A 15,519-nucleotide genomic window follows, 5' to 3' on the forward strand; every position below is an offset into this window, starting at 1 on the left:
TCCAGAACAATATTCTTCATTCAATTAACATAACCAAAAACAGATTACCATAGAAGGAAGGAAGGGATAAACCAGGAAATTACAGACCAGTCAGTCTAACCTCAGTGGCGGGGAAACTATTGGAAGCAATTCTGAGTGACAGAATTAATCTGTATTTGGAGAGGCAGGGATTAATTGAGAACAGTCAGCATGGTTTTGTTAAGGTGAGGTCACGTCTGACCAATTTGATTGAATTTTTTGAAGGGGTGACCAGATGAGGGCAATGCATTTGACGTAGTCTACCTGGACTTCAGCAAGGCTTTTGATAAGGTCCCACATGGGAGATTGATAGAGAAGGTAAGAACCCATGGGATCCAAGGAAATCTGGCAAATTGGAAGAGTATTTATCTGACTGGAAGCCTGTGTCCAGTGTGGTCCTATAGGGATCAATGTTGGGGTCCTTTCTGTTTGTGGTTTCTATAAATGATTTAGACTTGAATGTATGAGGGTTGATCAGTACGTTCACAGATGATCCAAAAATTGATGGGGTGGTAAATAGTGAGGAGGATAGACCTTAGATTACAGGAGGATTTAGACAGGCTGGCCAGATGGACTGATCAATGGCAAATGAAATTCAATCCAGATAGGTGTGAGGTGATGCACTTGGGAAGGACAAACAAGGCAAGGGAATACATGATGAACAGCAGGACCCAGAGAAGCAATGAGAATCAGAGGAACCTTGATGTGCATGTACATCGGTCGCTTAAGGTAGCAGGGCAGGTGGATAAAGTGGTTAAGAAGGCATATGGTAGTTCAGGCAGCATTTTAAGCTGGGTGCGATGTCATTGTTGGCCCCAATCTATGAGAATCACCATTTTGTACTGGCGGTCTTGGACTCGTTGTTTGGGAGATGGAGGAAGGAGGGGTTGGAGAAGATTGAATGTTTGTTTATAGATTTGTTTATAAATTTGCTGATTTTGAGGAGTGGGTGGGCAAGTACTGGCTTTCGAGACCAATCTGTTTCACTATTATCAGGTCCACGCCTTTGTACAAAACAAGATTTTTTTCCTTCCCCTTGGTGACTCCACCCTCATTGATGGATAGAGTTATTTTGGTGGTCGAAGATGTTGGACATTTATAGTTGGCTCGTGTCGATGGAGTAGGTTCCAGTGGAGGAGGTTAAGAGGAAGTGGGAGGGGGAGCTGGGCCAGGTGTTTGTGGAGGATGGTGTAGAGGCTCTACACAGAGTTACTCCACCTCCTTGTGCGCTAGGCTCAGCCTGATACAGTTTAAAGTGGTTCATAGGGCACATCAGACCAGGGCACGGATGAGTGGGCTCTTCTCGGAAGTCGATGATAGGTGCAAGCAGTGTTCTAGGGGTCTGGGCCACGCTCTGGGCGCATGCTCTGGTCTTGTTCTAAGCTAATGAGCTTTTGGGATGTGCTTCAGCACATTGTCAGGAACTCTTCGGGTTGAGTTGGAACTTTGCCCTTTTGGTAGCTCTCTTTGGGCTTTTAAATGCTCTGATCTTCGCCTCACTAATACCCCGAAGGCGGCTGCTAAATGGAAGTCTTTGGTCCTGCCCAGTGCCACAGCATGGTTAAGTGACCTGATGGAATTCTTACATTTAGAAAAAATTAAATATACCCTGAGAGGGTTGATGGAAGGGTTCTATCTGAGATGGCAGCCATTCATTTTGCACGTCAGGGAGCTAGTCACCATCAGATGTTTCCAACAGAGACACCCTAGCTAAAGGGACCCCCTCCACAGAGACTTCCCAACTAAAGGGATCCCCCCGGGACCCCATAACTGCTGGAACCCCCCACAGCTCTAACTAGGGGAACCCCATACAGAGATCCCCTCACTAGAGGGACAACCCCCACAGACCCCCCCAACCCCTGCCACCCCCCACAGACCCATGCTTAAGTGAATGGAATGCACATAGTGCTGGTAATGCACTTACCTCCCTTTGATGTGGTCAGTGTTTTCAAACACTGGGGTATTGCCACAGAGTGACTGATCCATGCAGGGAGATGATTGAATCAAGGCTACAGTTAGTTGTGGAAGCTGTCAATTGCAGCCCACTAGCAGAAGCATTTGAATGGCTTGCAGCTAATAGATCAGCAGTTTTGAAACACAGGTCACAACTGTTCTCCTTCGAGGAATGGATATGTGAAGCTTCCTGATAAGTATTAAAGCTTTGATTGTCCTCAATGCCCCTGTCCTATCTGGCTGCATCACAGCCTGGTATGGCAACTGCTCCGCCCAGGACCACAAGAAACTTCAGAGAGTCGTGATCACAGCCCAGTCCATCACACAAACCTGCCTCCCATCCATCGACTCCATCTACACCTCCCGCTGCCTGGGGAAAACGGGCAGCATAATCAAAGACTCCTCCCACCTGACTTACTCACTCTTCCAACTTCTTCCATCGGGCAGGAGATACAGAAGTCTGAGAACACGCACCAACAGACTCAAAAATAGCTTCTTCCCCACTGTTACCAGACTCCTAAATGACCCTCTTATGGACTGACCTCATTAACACTACATCCCTGTGTGCTTCGTCTGATGCCAGTGTTATGTAGTTACATTGTATACCTTGTGTTGCCCTATTATGTATTTTCTTTTATTCCCTTTCCTTTCCATGTACTTATGATCTGTTGAGCTGCTTGCAGAAAAATACTTTTCACTGTACCTCGGCACACGTGACAATAAACAATTCCAATCCAATCCAAAATGCTCTCTAACTTCCAGACGGCGGGGGGGGGGGGGGGGGGGGGGGGGGGGGGGGGGGGGGAAGAGAGAGTCTGTTGGGGGGCCCATTTGGTTAAGGGGTTATTTTAGTTAAGGCGTCTCTGTGGAGGGTCCTTTTAGTTAGGAGGGTCACTGTGGGGAGTCCCATTAGTTAGGGGATCCCTGGGAGTATCTCCCAATTCCAGAGGTCCCTGGGAGGGTCTCCCTACTGCAGGTGTCGCTGGGGGTGGGGTCTCTATTACTGGGGGTATCCCTAGGGGGATCTCTCTTGTTAGGGAATCCCTGTGGGGGGGGGGGGGGGGCATGTCAGGTCACCCCCGCCTTTGGGGGAAGGGGCAGGCTCCCAGGCAATCCAGAGTTGGGAGGGGCTTCCTTGCATTGTGAGCAGGGGGAGGATGGTTTGGGGATGATTTGTGGTGCGGATGGGGAGCGTGTGGGTAGCTGGCTGCGGCACTTTGCTTTCAGGCAGCGAGCCTCAAAATGGTGGCCAAATAATGGGATTCCGTTGGGGATCCCTTGTATTCCTCACCACGCATAAATCTGCATGGCAAGCATACGGAATTGCACCCAGCTTTGCACTCACAAGGGAACTGTAAAACAGGTGCAGTTCTCCTCCGGTGGGAGAACGTCGGGCTGAATTCTCCATTTGAGAGGCTAAGTGCTGACGGCAGGACTGAATTGCGAGTGTTCTACGTTCACGAATGTGGTGCCGATTCTGGAGCAATTCAGGTCTTGTTAATGGGCTAGGACCAGCGCCACATTGAACTTGTGTGATTCCAATATATGCCGACCCTCATCCCAACAAAGAAGATGGCACTGGTTGCGTGGGACCACGCCCATCCCGTTGATGTGTCGGCTGGGGTCAGAGGGTATCTACAGGTTTGGCCTGGGCTGGCACCCATACGACCTGTGGCACTAAGTTCTCAGTGGGTAGTCAGTAGCGTGTGCAGCCGAATGGCTGCCTTGCAGGCTGTGGCAGTGGTGGACTGCACCCGGCCAAGCCAACCCCATGGCCAACCTCCTGGCCGCCCCCCACTACTCTACCCAGTAGCGGCAGACGCCCCCAACCCGTGGCATAAGTGGCAGCACACTATGGTAATATTTGACACTCTTCATGCCCCCTCCCCTCCCTCCCCTTCAGCAACCAAGGCACCTGTTTCCTGATTGTAAATACTACAAGTGAACGTTGCTGTCGGTAATTCCTGCTGGAGGAAAATGCCGGGTGGGCCGGTTAATGATCTGCCAACAACGCTTACTGTACAATTGAAAGCCCACATCGACATACAGCATAGAACGTATGCACACCGTTGTTGAGGGTCTGGAACATGGCATTCTGTTCGGCATCCGACACCAACCTCAATTTTCGGCTGATGCCTAATTCTCCGCCCAATCATATTTCATGATTCTGGCGTCTCTGGATGGAGAATCCCACCCATAGTCTCCCAAATGGAGAACCATCCCCATGACTCTCTGGTGGATGCATTGGAGGTTGACTTTCAAAATTCTATGGATTCTGGAAAGGTTTCTGCAGACTGGAAAGAAGCAAATGCAACCCCACTATTTAAAAAGGGTGGTAAAGAGAAAATTTAGATCTACAGACCTTTATTCTCCCATTAACACATTCCGATATCTTACTTTTATGCAACTACTAGCACCTTGTCCTGATCCACTTAGCCCATGTTTCTGGCTCTCTTGCTGAGACTGACGCCTCCCACCTGTTGCGTGTAAAGGCTGGCAATGGCTCGGGCTCAACCAACTGGCTAGTCGTGCTGCTGTGTGCCACTGCTACTAATGTTCCTCAGAGTCAAATGATTAACGTGGTGGCTGGCCCAAAATCCTTTTAATACAGAAGACTACAGAATTAAACTCTCTCCATCGTCTTATATCTTAGCCTAAATTGAATTCTCTTTTGAACAATGTCCTGTCAGGAGACCTCCAGAGCATTGCAAATAGTCTGATGCCAGAAAATGGATTGGGGCCGGGGATCATGGCAGTGTCTGTGCGGTGGGTTAAAGACCACCCTGCCATGATGCCACAACAAAGAGAACCTAGCCAAGGTGATAGCAGGATTAGAATTAGCTGTAATGCTCTCAGCCCTAATTAACCCATTGACACTTTTTGAGTTGGCTCACCGCTTTGTTGAGGTTTTGGATGGCAAATGCTAGTAATTGAATCAAGGCCCAACTGGAGTCAACATCCTGTTCGGGGAGGTGTTGATAAAAGACAATTAAATGTGTTTCTTAGATAGAATTGAGTTGGAGGGTGGGTGGAATTGGTCTTCCAGAATGAAAGCTTGTTGGGTCTATTAACTTTTTTGTTCCTGTTCCCTGTGCAGAGTGGTTGCTGCTGATCTAAATTTAAACTCTAGGTCACTGCTTGCTTTGGGCTGGGTTTCAGCTCTGGCGCCAGGATGGCCCATGTAATTAGGAACAAGCTGTATGAAAAAAGACTCAATGAGTACGTTGTCGTAAAAACTTTTTTTCCTTCCACTCCCCATGAGTGAGGTCACTCCCTGAGTTTTGGGGAAGAAACATAAAACAACCTTTTTGATTAAATGGAGCAGCTGGCGGGGCTCACTTCTCGAGGATTGAATACTGAGTTTCATTAAGGCCTCTGGATGGAATTCTGGGTGGAGCTTCTTTGCTATGCAGCCTGTGGAGAGCACAAAATTCAAAGGGCTCAGAGACGCTGCTTGAAAGTTATTTTACACACTGATATTAAAGCTTCCTAAAATAGTTGCTAGTTCAGTCACTTGTAAGTGTGCATGCATTTGCTACAGTGGTGGAAAATGATCAAAGGTATTTGCTTATTGTTTAATGTTTCCAGCCCGGTAAAGGGAATGGATAAATAACCAGAGTTCGCTGCCAAACTAATGGCTAGTTTAAGGGGCACATCTTTATTAATGTGCTAATTATCTGGCAACCTGTGGTGAGAAAGAGATACCCCCTGGGAATACCACTATCTGAAAGTTCCCCACCAAGCTGCTTACCATCCTGACTTGGAAATAAATCACCGTTCCTTCATTGTCGTTGGGTCAAAATCTTGTAACTCCTTCCCTAACAGCACTGTGGGATATCTACTTCACATGGACTGCAGCGGTTCAAGAAGGCAGGTCACTACGACTTTCCCATTAGGAATGGGCAATAAATGCTGGCCTCGCCAGCAAAGCCCACATCCCTTGAATGAATAAAAACAAAGAATTATGAATCACCACAAATTGCTGGATGAGTTGAACTGTAAGCCACACGGAAATTACATATCACCTTTTTAACATTATTTTTCATGGAATGTGGATGGGCATTAGTTGCCTATCCCTAAAAGCGACAACTGAGTCGTTTGCAAGGCCATTTCCGAGGGCAATTAAGAGTCAACCACATTCCTGTAGCTCTGGAGTGACATGTAGGTCAGGCAAGGTAAGGGAAGCAGGTATCTTTCTCTGAAGCACATTACTGAACAAATGTTTTTTTAAGACAATCAATGATAATCTCATGGTGACCATTACAGCAACTAACTTTCAATGCCAGATTTATTATTAATTGAATCTGAATTCCACCAGCTGCCATAGTGGGACTTGAACCCATATTGCCACAGCATTAGCCTGGACCTCTGGCTTACTATTCCAGAGTAAAGAGTAAAAATCTCTTCATATTGCTCCCAAAGAAGCATCTGAACATGGCCTCAAAAGAAAGCCCCAATTGCACCAAATTGGCATTTCCATTTCTACATCATTCTTATGGCTGCTTATGTGAAATTGGATATTTTGTATCAGTCTGTGCCCAATAATTGTCAGTTTTATACTGACATATACTTAGTAAAAATTGGATTGAGATGTTCCTAAATTATTTTGATTTGGAATCTTGACAGCTGACAAGCGATCAGTGTGTGAAATGGTTTGCTAATTACTGACTAACTCATTCCATCTGAATAATGCATTATTCAGTTCAGTTGAGTTTACAGTTAGATTAATGTTTGCATGTAATCCTATTCGGGATGGATTGAAGCTGTACACATTTCTAAACTCTGACCTTTCACTCACATAAACCAGACCTAAGTCCAGTTTTTCAATCCTTGTTCTGTAGAATATTGACGATTGAGCAAATTGGTAGATGATTTCCACAGACCAAACACTTTCCATAAGTACCCTTGGAGAGCAATTAGGAATGGGCAACACTGGCAGACCCCCCCCCCCCCCCCCCCCCACTAACCCAGGACAGATTGGCCAAATGTAGTGCCTTAACTATTGCCATGATTGAAACCAGTTAACTCCACACTATCTGCAGATCAAACCTAGGACTTTATCTACATCCTACAGCAGCAGATACTTGGGAACGATTGAACATTTCCAATGTAATCAGGGCCGACAGAAACCTCGCAATCTGCTACAGCTTTCCTCTTGTGGCTTGGAGCATTCCACCCTGAAGTCTGGAAGTCACTCTGCTATTGTGCTGTTTCCTCCCCCACCCCCATTGTTCTTACATGTCATTTCTCTGCTGAGGAAGCTGTTGGAGTATATAATGATCACAGAATTGTTACAGTGCAAAAGGAGGCCATTGGGCCCATCGTTTCTGCAGCAGCTCCCCAAATGATCATTTTACCGAGTGCCATTCCCCTACCTTCTCTCTATAACTCTGCACGTTTTTCCTTTTCAGGTAATGGTCTAATTCACTTTTAAATGCCTCCCTAACACTGAAAAGTTTCCCCTTGTGTCACTTTTGCTTCCTATGCTAATTATACTAAGTCTTCACTCTCTTGTTCCTTTCATGAGTGGGAACAATTTCTCCCTATCTAATCTGTCCGGACTCCTCCTGATTTTGAATACGTCTATCAAATCTCTTCCCAGCTTTCTCGTCAAGGAATACAGTCCTAATGTCGCCAATCTATCTTCATAACATAAGTTATCCCTAGAACCATTCCCATGAACCTTTTCTGCACTCTCTCCAATGCGTTCACGCCCTTCCTAGTGGGGCACGCAGAACTGGATATAATACTCCAGCTGAGGCTGAATTAGTGTCTTAAACAAGTTCAACTTTACCACCTTACTCTTGTACTCTATGTCCCTATTAATAATGCCTTTGATACTCTATGATTTATTAACCAGTCTCTCGACCTGTTCTGTGACCATCAATGATTTAAGCACATATACACCCAAGTCCCTGTGCCCCCTCTCTCTATGTTCTTCCTACCAAAATGAGTCACTTCACGTTTTCCTGCATTAAACGTCATTTGTCACTTGCACGCCTATTCTACCAACTTGTGAATGGACTTGAACATCCTCTTCACAGTTCATAATGCTTCCAAGTTTAATAATAGCCCCAAATTTTGAACTTGTTCCCTGTACACCAAAGTATAGATTATGAATATGTATTGGAAAGAGCAAGAGTGTGGAGTTTGCACATTCTCCCTGTGTCTGTGTGGATCTAATCACCACAACCCAAAGGTGTGCAGGGTAGGCAGGTTGGCTATGATAAATTGCCTTTTAATAAAAAATAGAAAGAGAAAGAATCCTAACACCGACTCCTGGGGAACACCACAACAAACCCTCCTCCCACCTGAAAAACATCCATTAGCCATTACTCTCTGTGTCCTACCACTCAATTTCATCCACATGTTGCTACTTTCTCTTTTATTCTGTGAACGTTGCTCACAAGACTATTGTGTGGCACATATCAAATGCTTTTTGGAAGTCCTTGTACACCAATCAACTGCAACTAGCTCAGTAACTAATGGCTATAAATTTAAGATAATCATTAAAAGAACAAAGGAAGAAATAAAAATAATTCGGGCAACACGGTAACGTAGTGGTTAGCACAGTTGCTTCACAGCTCCAGGGTCCCTGGTTCGATTCCGGCTTGGGTCACTGTCTGTGTGGAGTCTGCACGTTCGCCCCGTGCCTGTGTGGGTTTCCTCCTAGGGCTCCAGTTTCCTCCCACAGTTCAGAGATCTGCAGTTAGGTGGATTGGCCATGCTAAATTGTCCTTAGTGTCCAAAAAGGTTGGGTGGGGTTACGGGGATCGGGTGGAGGTGTGGGCTTGGGTGGGGTGCTCTTTCCAAGGGCCAGTGCAGAGTCGATGGACTAAATAGCCTCCTTCTATGATCTATGAATTGTTTCTTTTACACCAAGGTAGTGATGTTCTGTCAGCTAGAAGTGGCGCAAATAGAATCCATAGCTGCTTTTAAGGGAAAATGGATAAATATTTGAAAAATAAATGTGCATGTTCTTTTGGCACTGACATGATGAAATAGGGCGACTCGTACGGTGCTGCAAAGCTCGATCATCGGATCCGTACATAAAGCAGAAAACAAGAAGAATGGGTGTTAAATTTCAGTGACAAATGATAAAAAAAACTTCAACCCAACTATAATCGTTTAAATCTCCAAATTTCCACCCCACCTTTCGGGGGGGGGGGGGGGGGGGGGATGTTCTCAAATGAAAGTGAACTCCACTGAAGCAGAATGTGTGGTGCAATGTTTCTTGAAGCATTTCCTTAGCCTCCCCTTTTGTTGGTACTGGCCTGGGGCACTTGCTGAGACATTTACTGTGTATTGATGTCAGCTGGACCAGCGGGGCGAATGGACTTGGCTCTGACTGGAATGAGAGAGAGAGAGAGAGAGATTTTAAACTGCGCTGGCGGTCACTGCTGCTCCTGAATCCATCGGCATTTCCTGAAGTTGCTTTTCCGAGTGCTTATCTAACGGGATTAAAAGAACGGAGCCGCCACGAGGTGCTTCTGACTGGCTTGCTCTCAGGGCTGTTCCTCCATGAACTTGCACGGTGTGGGATGATTTTGGCGGGCTGCGGTAAGTGGAACCTGAGTTCATTGCAGAGCTGCCCTGGAAAGGATTTTCTCAGGAGTTAAACCTCGGCGAAGGGAATGAGAGCAAAACCTTCCTTATGAGCTGCCGAAACCTCACTCGCTTCATGGATGGATACATGTCAGTAATTCAGATGGGTCACAAGTGCAATTTCTTGGGAATTTGGTTTATATTAGGTGTCAGGTGGAAATTGGATGTTGGTGTCCCCCCCTTCTCTTGCACCCTGACCTGATCCAGGCCTTCCCGGGCAACTGGATGGCGAGCAGCAGTGGGAATCCTGTCCGAATCCGAATCCAATGACAGTCCCCGCGAAGCTGGCTCAGCGAGGTCATGTGGGCATTTTCTGCTGAGCATCTTCTCACTCAGCCACTTTCTAATGATCTACGATGCCTGCTCTGTTGCAAAAGATATTCGACGGGCAAACAATTCAAGTGACAGAAACGCATGTTGTGCTGGATGTGGCTGATTGGTACTTTGAAACAGGCCTTTGAAGCATCTTCTGGAGATCAGATAGCAGTGGTTATGAATAGGAACTCTGGCAGACTGCGGTTCACAACCTTATTGCAGACAAGCCATCGTCTTCTGAAGTTGGAATCAAAATTGGAAAGGTTGGACTTTCGGAGCAGATGTGTCTGCCCTTGGTAGTCTTTATATGCAGATGTTGGAAACCTGAAATAGAAACAGGAAATGCTCTCCAGGTGTGGAGCATCTGTGGAAGGATAGCGAGGGGGAAGGTTAATATTTCAGAGGTGATGTCCTCTCAGAAATATATTTGCCCTCTACTCATTGGTACCCTTTTATGGGGGAGGAGGCGATGGTGGTGATCAAACATACCAAGTTACTTACATTTTCAGGTACCTATGCCTGAGTATTGCATGCACCACTAACATGCACCACTAACATGGCTGGCATGCCTCCTACCCCTCAGTCTTTGAAGAATCCTTTCAGGATTGTCCGAGGGCGACATTGGCAAGACTTCCAACGCAGGGAGAATATCAGGCCTTTCTGCTGAAGTTACCATGGCAGTTCTTAAACATTTCACCTTTTTTGTTCCAGGAAATGCTTTGGGTATTTGACCTGCAATTAAAATTCTGACGTGGAATTTCTTTCATGTTGGCAATCCTCATCGTACACAACTATTAACAAGCGACTGCTGTTGGTTTAATGCCCACACGTTGGGCTGAGCTGCCGCAACATAAAGGGGGGAAACAATTCAAAAAGAAAAGAGGGAGAGGCAGCAATGAGAACAGTCCTATATTTAATGTTGAAACTATGAGCAGTTACACGGATGTTAAATGTTAATCTCAGCAGCACTGAAAATAAAACCAGCTGCCTGAACAGGATGTGTTAACTTTGGTACGAAGGGCCAATAATTCAGTAAGTTGGTATGAATGAGTTGTGATGCTCTGTATATCAGCTAACGCAGTAATGAAAAGACTTGTTCCTTTGAGATATTGTATCCTGCTTGTGCTTACAGGGATGGAATGCTTCCTGATATCTCTTAACATTGTGCATAAATTGAAAATGTCTGCACAGTGCAGCAGCCATTGAAGCTTCACACTTTGTTTCTCATGCCTCTGGGGCACTATCCCAAGACAGATTACCCTGGAACTTATTGCATTGTACACATTTTGTTGGGGACATTATATAATATCTGGTTGCAATGCAATAGGTGATTACAGGGATAGAATGCGGCAGCACAGTGGTTAGCACTGTTGCTTCACAGCACCAGGGTCCCAGGTTCGATTCCCGGCTTGGGTCACTTTTGTGCGGAGTCTGCACATTCTCCGTATGTCTGCCTGGGTTTCCACCGGATGCTCCAGTTTCCTCCCACAAGTCTCGAAAGACATGTTGTTAGGTGGATTGGACATTCTGAATTCTCCTACCGTGTAGCCGAACAGGCGCCGGAATGTGGCGACTAGGGGATTTTCACAGTAATTTCATTGCAGTGTTAATGTAAGCCTCCTTGTGACAATAAAGATTATCATTATTATTAGACGTCGACCAAGTTAATGAAGATTTCCAGGCTTCAGTGGTTCTTGTGCAGCTGAGACTGATGAAGAATGTTGCTTCGAGGTGAGAATTCAATAATGGATATAAGGCTGGCTGAATACTCTGTATTTTGCTTCAGGATGTTTTGAGGAATCCTGGAGAAGTTTCACTCAGAAAATTAAGTGGATGGAGTAAAATCCATGATTGCACACAATCTGTGGAAAGAATGGGACTGGTGAGCTGGGTCACCTTTTATTTCTGTTCTTTCTTATGTTTTACTTGCTCATTGAACTAGGGTTGCTGGACTGTGCCTTAAGCTTTGGGTAATCTAATTTGTTGGTCCAAAGTATATTTTAGCCCCGGATTTCCTGTGTTCACAGCAGCTTCCAGGGTCAGGGTCTTGCTACAGTGCATTCGGGCTGCAGATATTCGACTAAAGTACAAATCTCAGTTTTGTTCATAGCCTGAGCCTCCCTTTCATGACTCTTATCAAGTTTACAACACTCTCATATTTAGCAAGTGTGGGAGACTCTGTGAGGTTGAAGCCTCCCTTCCTCCTGCTCCTGTCTATGTATGCATGATATTTCCAGCACGAGAAAGCAAAATAACACTTTGGTGATAGTGAAAAGGGTTCATTAAAATGAACGGCCATATAGATTTAACGGAGGCCTTTGCCTATCCGCTGGGATATCTCTATCTTCATATAAGGGGAGGGTATGGCATAATGATATTGTCACAGGACAATTAATCTAGAGACATCCCATGGCAGTTGGTGCGATTTTAATTCACTAAAAATCTTGTGTTGAAAGTCTAATGGTGTGCATGAAACCATTGTCAATTGTCGTAAAAACCCATCTAGTTCACTAATGTCCTTTAGGCCTGGTCTGGCCTGCATGGTCTCCAAACCCACAGTAATACGATTGACTCTTAACTGCCCTCTGAATTAGCCTAGCAAGCCACTCAGTTCAAGGATGGGCAATAAATGCTGGTCCAGCCACTGACACCCACATCCCCAGAATGAATTTTTAAAAATAAGCATTGCCATGATTTCTCTTAGTCTCCAAGAAGAAGAATCTATTCCATAGCTGGGTGAGTGTAGTGAGAAACATAAAATGAATAGAAGGGCAAAAATATATTGAAAGATAAGATAAAGGGAAGAAGAATATACTGCAAGATCAGATGCAATTATGTTTTGGCGTCATTTATCTTATGATTGAAAGCATCAACCTAGCTCTTGTCCATTGCTAGGGGCTCACTGCTGTATATAACTACTGTCGGAGACATGTATGTGGACCACTGTTGCTGTTGTAGCACACTAAAACTAGAAATTCTAAAGAATTTTGGGGATTCATTTCTTTAAAAAAAAAAATAATTTTTATTGGAATTTTTTACAGAAAATATAAAAATATAACAAGTATAGCAACAAGCAGTAATATGAAACTAACAGCACCATAACACCCACAATTCCCCCCATACCGTAACATCACATGTATCACACTCCCCCCACTGCCCCCCCCAAAAAGAGAACTTAACCATAAATTAAAATTAAATAAATCAAATTTAAATAAAATAAGCCAACATAATCAACGTCCCCCCCCCCCCCCCACCCCCCCGGGTTGCTGCTGCTACTGTCCCAGTACCCTATCGTTGAGCCAGAAAGTCGAGGAAAGGTTGCCACCGTTTAAAGAACCCTTGCACCGATCCTCTCAGGGCGAATTTAACCTTCTCAAGCTTAATGAAGCCCGCCATGTCATTGATCCAGGTCTCCACGCTTGGGGGCCTCGCGTCCTTCCACTGTAGCAAAATCCTTCGCCGGGCTACTAGGGACGCAAAGGCCAGCACACCGGCCTCTTTCGCCTCCTGCACTCCTGGCTCTACCCCAACCCCAAAGATCGCGAGTCCCCATCCTGGCTTGACCCTGGAGCCCACCACCCTTGACACCGTCCTCGCCACCCCCTTCCAGAACTCCTCCAATGCAGGGCATGCCCAGAACATATGGGCATGGTTCGCTGGACTCCCCGAGCACCTGACACACCTATCTTCACCCCCAAAGAACCTACTCATCCTCTTCCCAGTCATGTGGGCCCTATGCAGCACCTTGAATTGGATGAGGCTAAGCCGCGCACACGAGGAGGAAGAATTTACCCTCTCCAGGGCATCAGCCCATGTCCCGTCTTCGATCTGTTCCCCCAGTCCCCCCTCCCACTTCGTTTTCAGCTCCTCTGGGGATTCATTTTTAATAGCATTTCAGTAATTATTTTCATTTGAGGTGCCTCACATGGGGTGACTTTTACTGTAACAGTGTGCTGGGAAAGAGGCTAACAAAGGGTAACCTGAAGCATTTCAGAATAGGAAGCTGATAACAGTGAAGATTTGCAAGCCTATTGCAGTACTCGGGCCAAAACTTGTTCCCTGCTGTTGTGGAATGCTGGGATTTTCACAAACCTAGAAGTATATGAAACAGCATTGCGGTGTCCTCAGCCGCTTCCAACCTCCTTTGATAAACGTTTGCATCCTTTTGTAATCTTAAAAAAAACATGTGTGGCTTCCTTTCCCACGACATCTGTTTCTTGAATGTGTGACTTGAAGTGGGGGAGGCAGGAAACTAGTTCCTACTCCTGCATTTGTAACATTAAAAAAACCCTTAAAATATAGGTGGCTATTGTTCACTCTCAACTAGTTAATTTAAGCCTGTTCCTGCTCAAGTGTGTTGACTGTGTTCATTGTTTTGATGCTGTTTGTTTTCTCTGCGTCGTTTCCAAAGGCCCTTGCAGTGGCACCCCTGATACCTCTCTCCAGCTAGTGATTCTTTACGTGTGAGTTTGGAGAATGAGGATTGGATTTTTCAATTTATTTTCTATTTTTCAATCCGTGTTACTAAACCCGTGTTAAAATGATCACAGCCTGGAAAATCCAGGCTGGAGTTTCAGCAGAATGTTGGATTGCAACAGACAGCGTAGCTCAGCCCCATTCTGACCTCATCCAACCTTTGCATTTGCAGTTCTTCTATAATTCAGCACTGAAAGAAGATCAGGCGCAGCGTTTTTCTTCCGCCATGTCTTAGTCCAAAATGCACATTGCCCCTATGACTGCCTTATTTGGGTTAGCTAATTTCCGACAAACTAGGGATCAGATTTCGGACTTTCCTAAATTATATGGCTCAGTACCTCTTCTGAAAGCATAGTTACTAATTGAACTACATACCTTGCTGATGTATATTTGCTGGAATTGGGTAATAGATTAGCTTCCAGACTTTTATGAAGTTCCACTCTTCCATTGCATTCAGTGGGGCCTTTCCATTGGTAATAACCCAGCACAGTTACAGAGAACATTACCAGTGTTAACTAATTAACAAAGCATGTCTGCACACAAAAGGGGCTGGTTTAGCACAGGGCTAAATAGCTGGCTTTTAAAGCAGACCAAAGCAGGCCATCAGCGCGGGTTCAATTCCTGTACCAGCCTCCCCGAACAGGTGCCGGAATGTGGGGACTAGGAGCTTTTCACAGTAACTTCATTTGAAGCCTACTTGTGACAATAAGCAATTTTCATTTCACTTTCATTCATTTCATTTTCAAGGTCGGCGATGCCTTATTTGCCAAGGCTGCTCCACAGTTTGTCAGCTTTAGAATAGCTGGTTGGCCGCAGCAGGACAGTAAGATATTGGTTCATTTTTTCCAAGGTAAAGAAAGTTATAGCTTTGGGTGTCATCTGCAGCTCTATCCATGAGTATCAGTTGTAGCAATACACTCCGATTTAACCTTCATTAGGCTATCATGGTGCATCTGTTTTAACACTAATAACTGTACTAACAGTACTTCACCAGATAAACATATCTTTATGTAGCTATTTGGCATCAAAGGATACCTCAAGATACTGTGTGTGTGTCTGCCACACACTTGCCTATAATTCTACTCGAATCCCCATCAAGCCCACAATTGCTTCAACTGCTTAGATCATTCTGGAGAGGATCTCCAATCCAAT

General features: G+C 45.4%; 1 protein-coding gene across 3 annotated transcripts in view; it reads left to right on the forward strand.

Moving 5' to 3' along the window:
- stard8 (StAR-related lipid transfer (START) domain containing 8) overlaps window positions 1–15,519 on the forward strand; it is a 165,787-nt gene that overhangs the window by 81,301 nt on the left and 68,967 nt on the right. The window contains exon 1 of one of the 3 annotated variants that reach the window (XM_038775647.1): window positions 9,382–9,531. The exons of the other annotated variants lie outside the window; for them this stretch is intronic. Within the exon in view, the coding sequence (XP_038631575.1) occupies window positions 9,513–9,531 (19 nt within the window). The 5' untranslated portion in view covers window positions 9,382–9,512. Of the gene's footprint in view, window positions 1–9,381; window positions 9,532–15,519 lie in introns of those variants that run through there. 3 annotated transcript variants of the gene reach the window in all.

The sequence above is a fragment of the Scyliorhinus canicula genome, chromosome 17 (assembly GCF_902713615.1).
Source record: "Scyliorhinus canicula chromosome 17, sScyCan1.1, whole genome shotgun sequence".
Taxonomy (NCBI): Eukaryota; Metazoa; Chordata; class Chondrichthyes; order Carcharhiniformes; family Scyliorhinidae; genus Scyliorhinus; species Scyliorhinus canicula.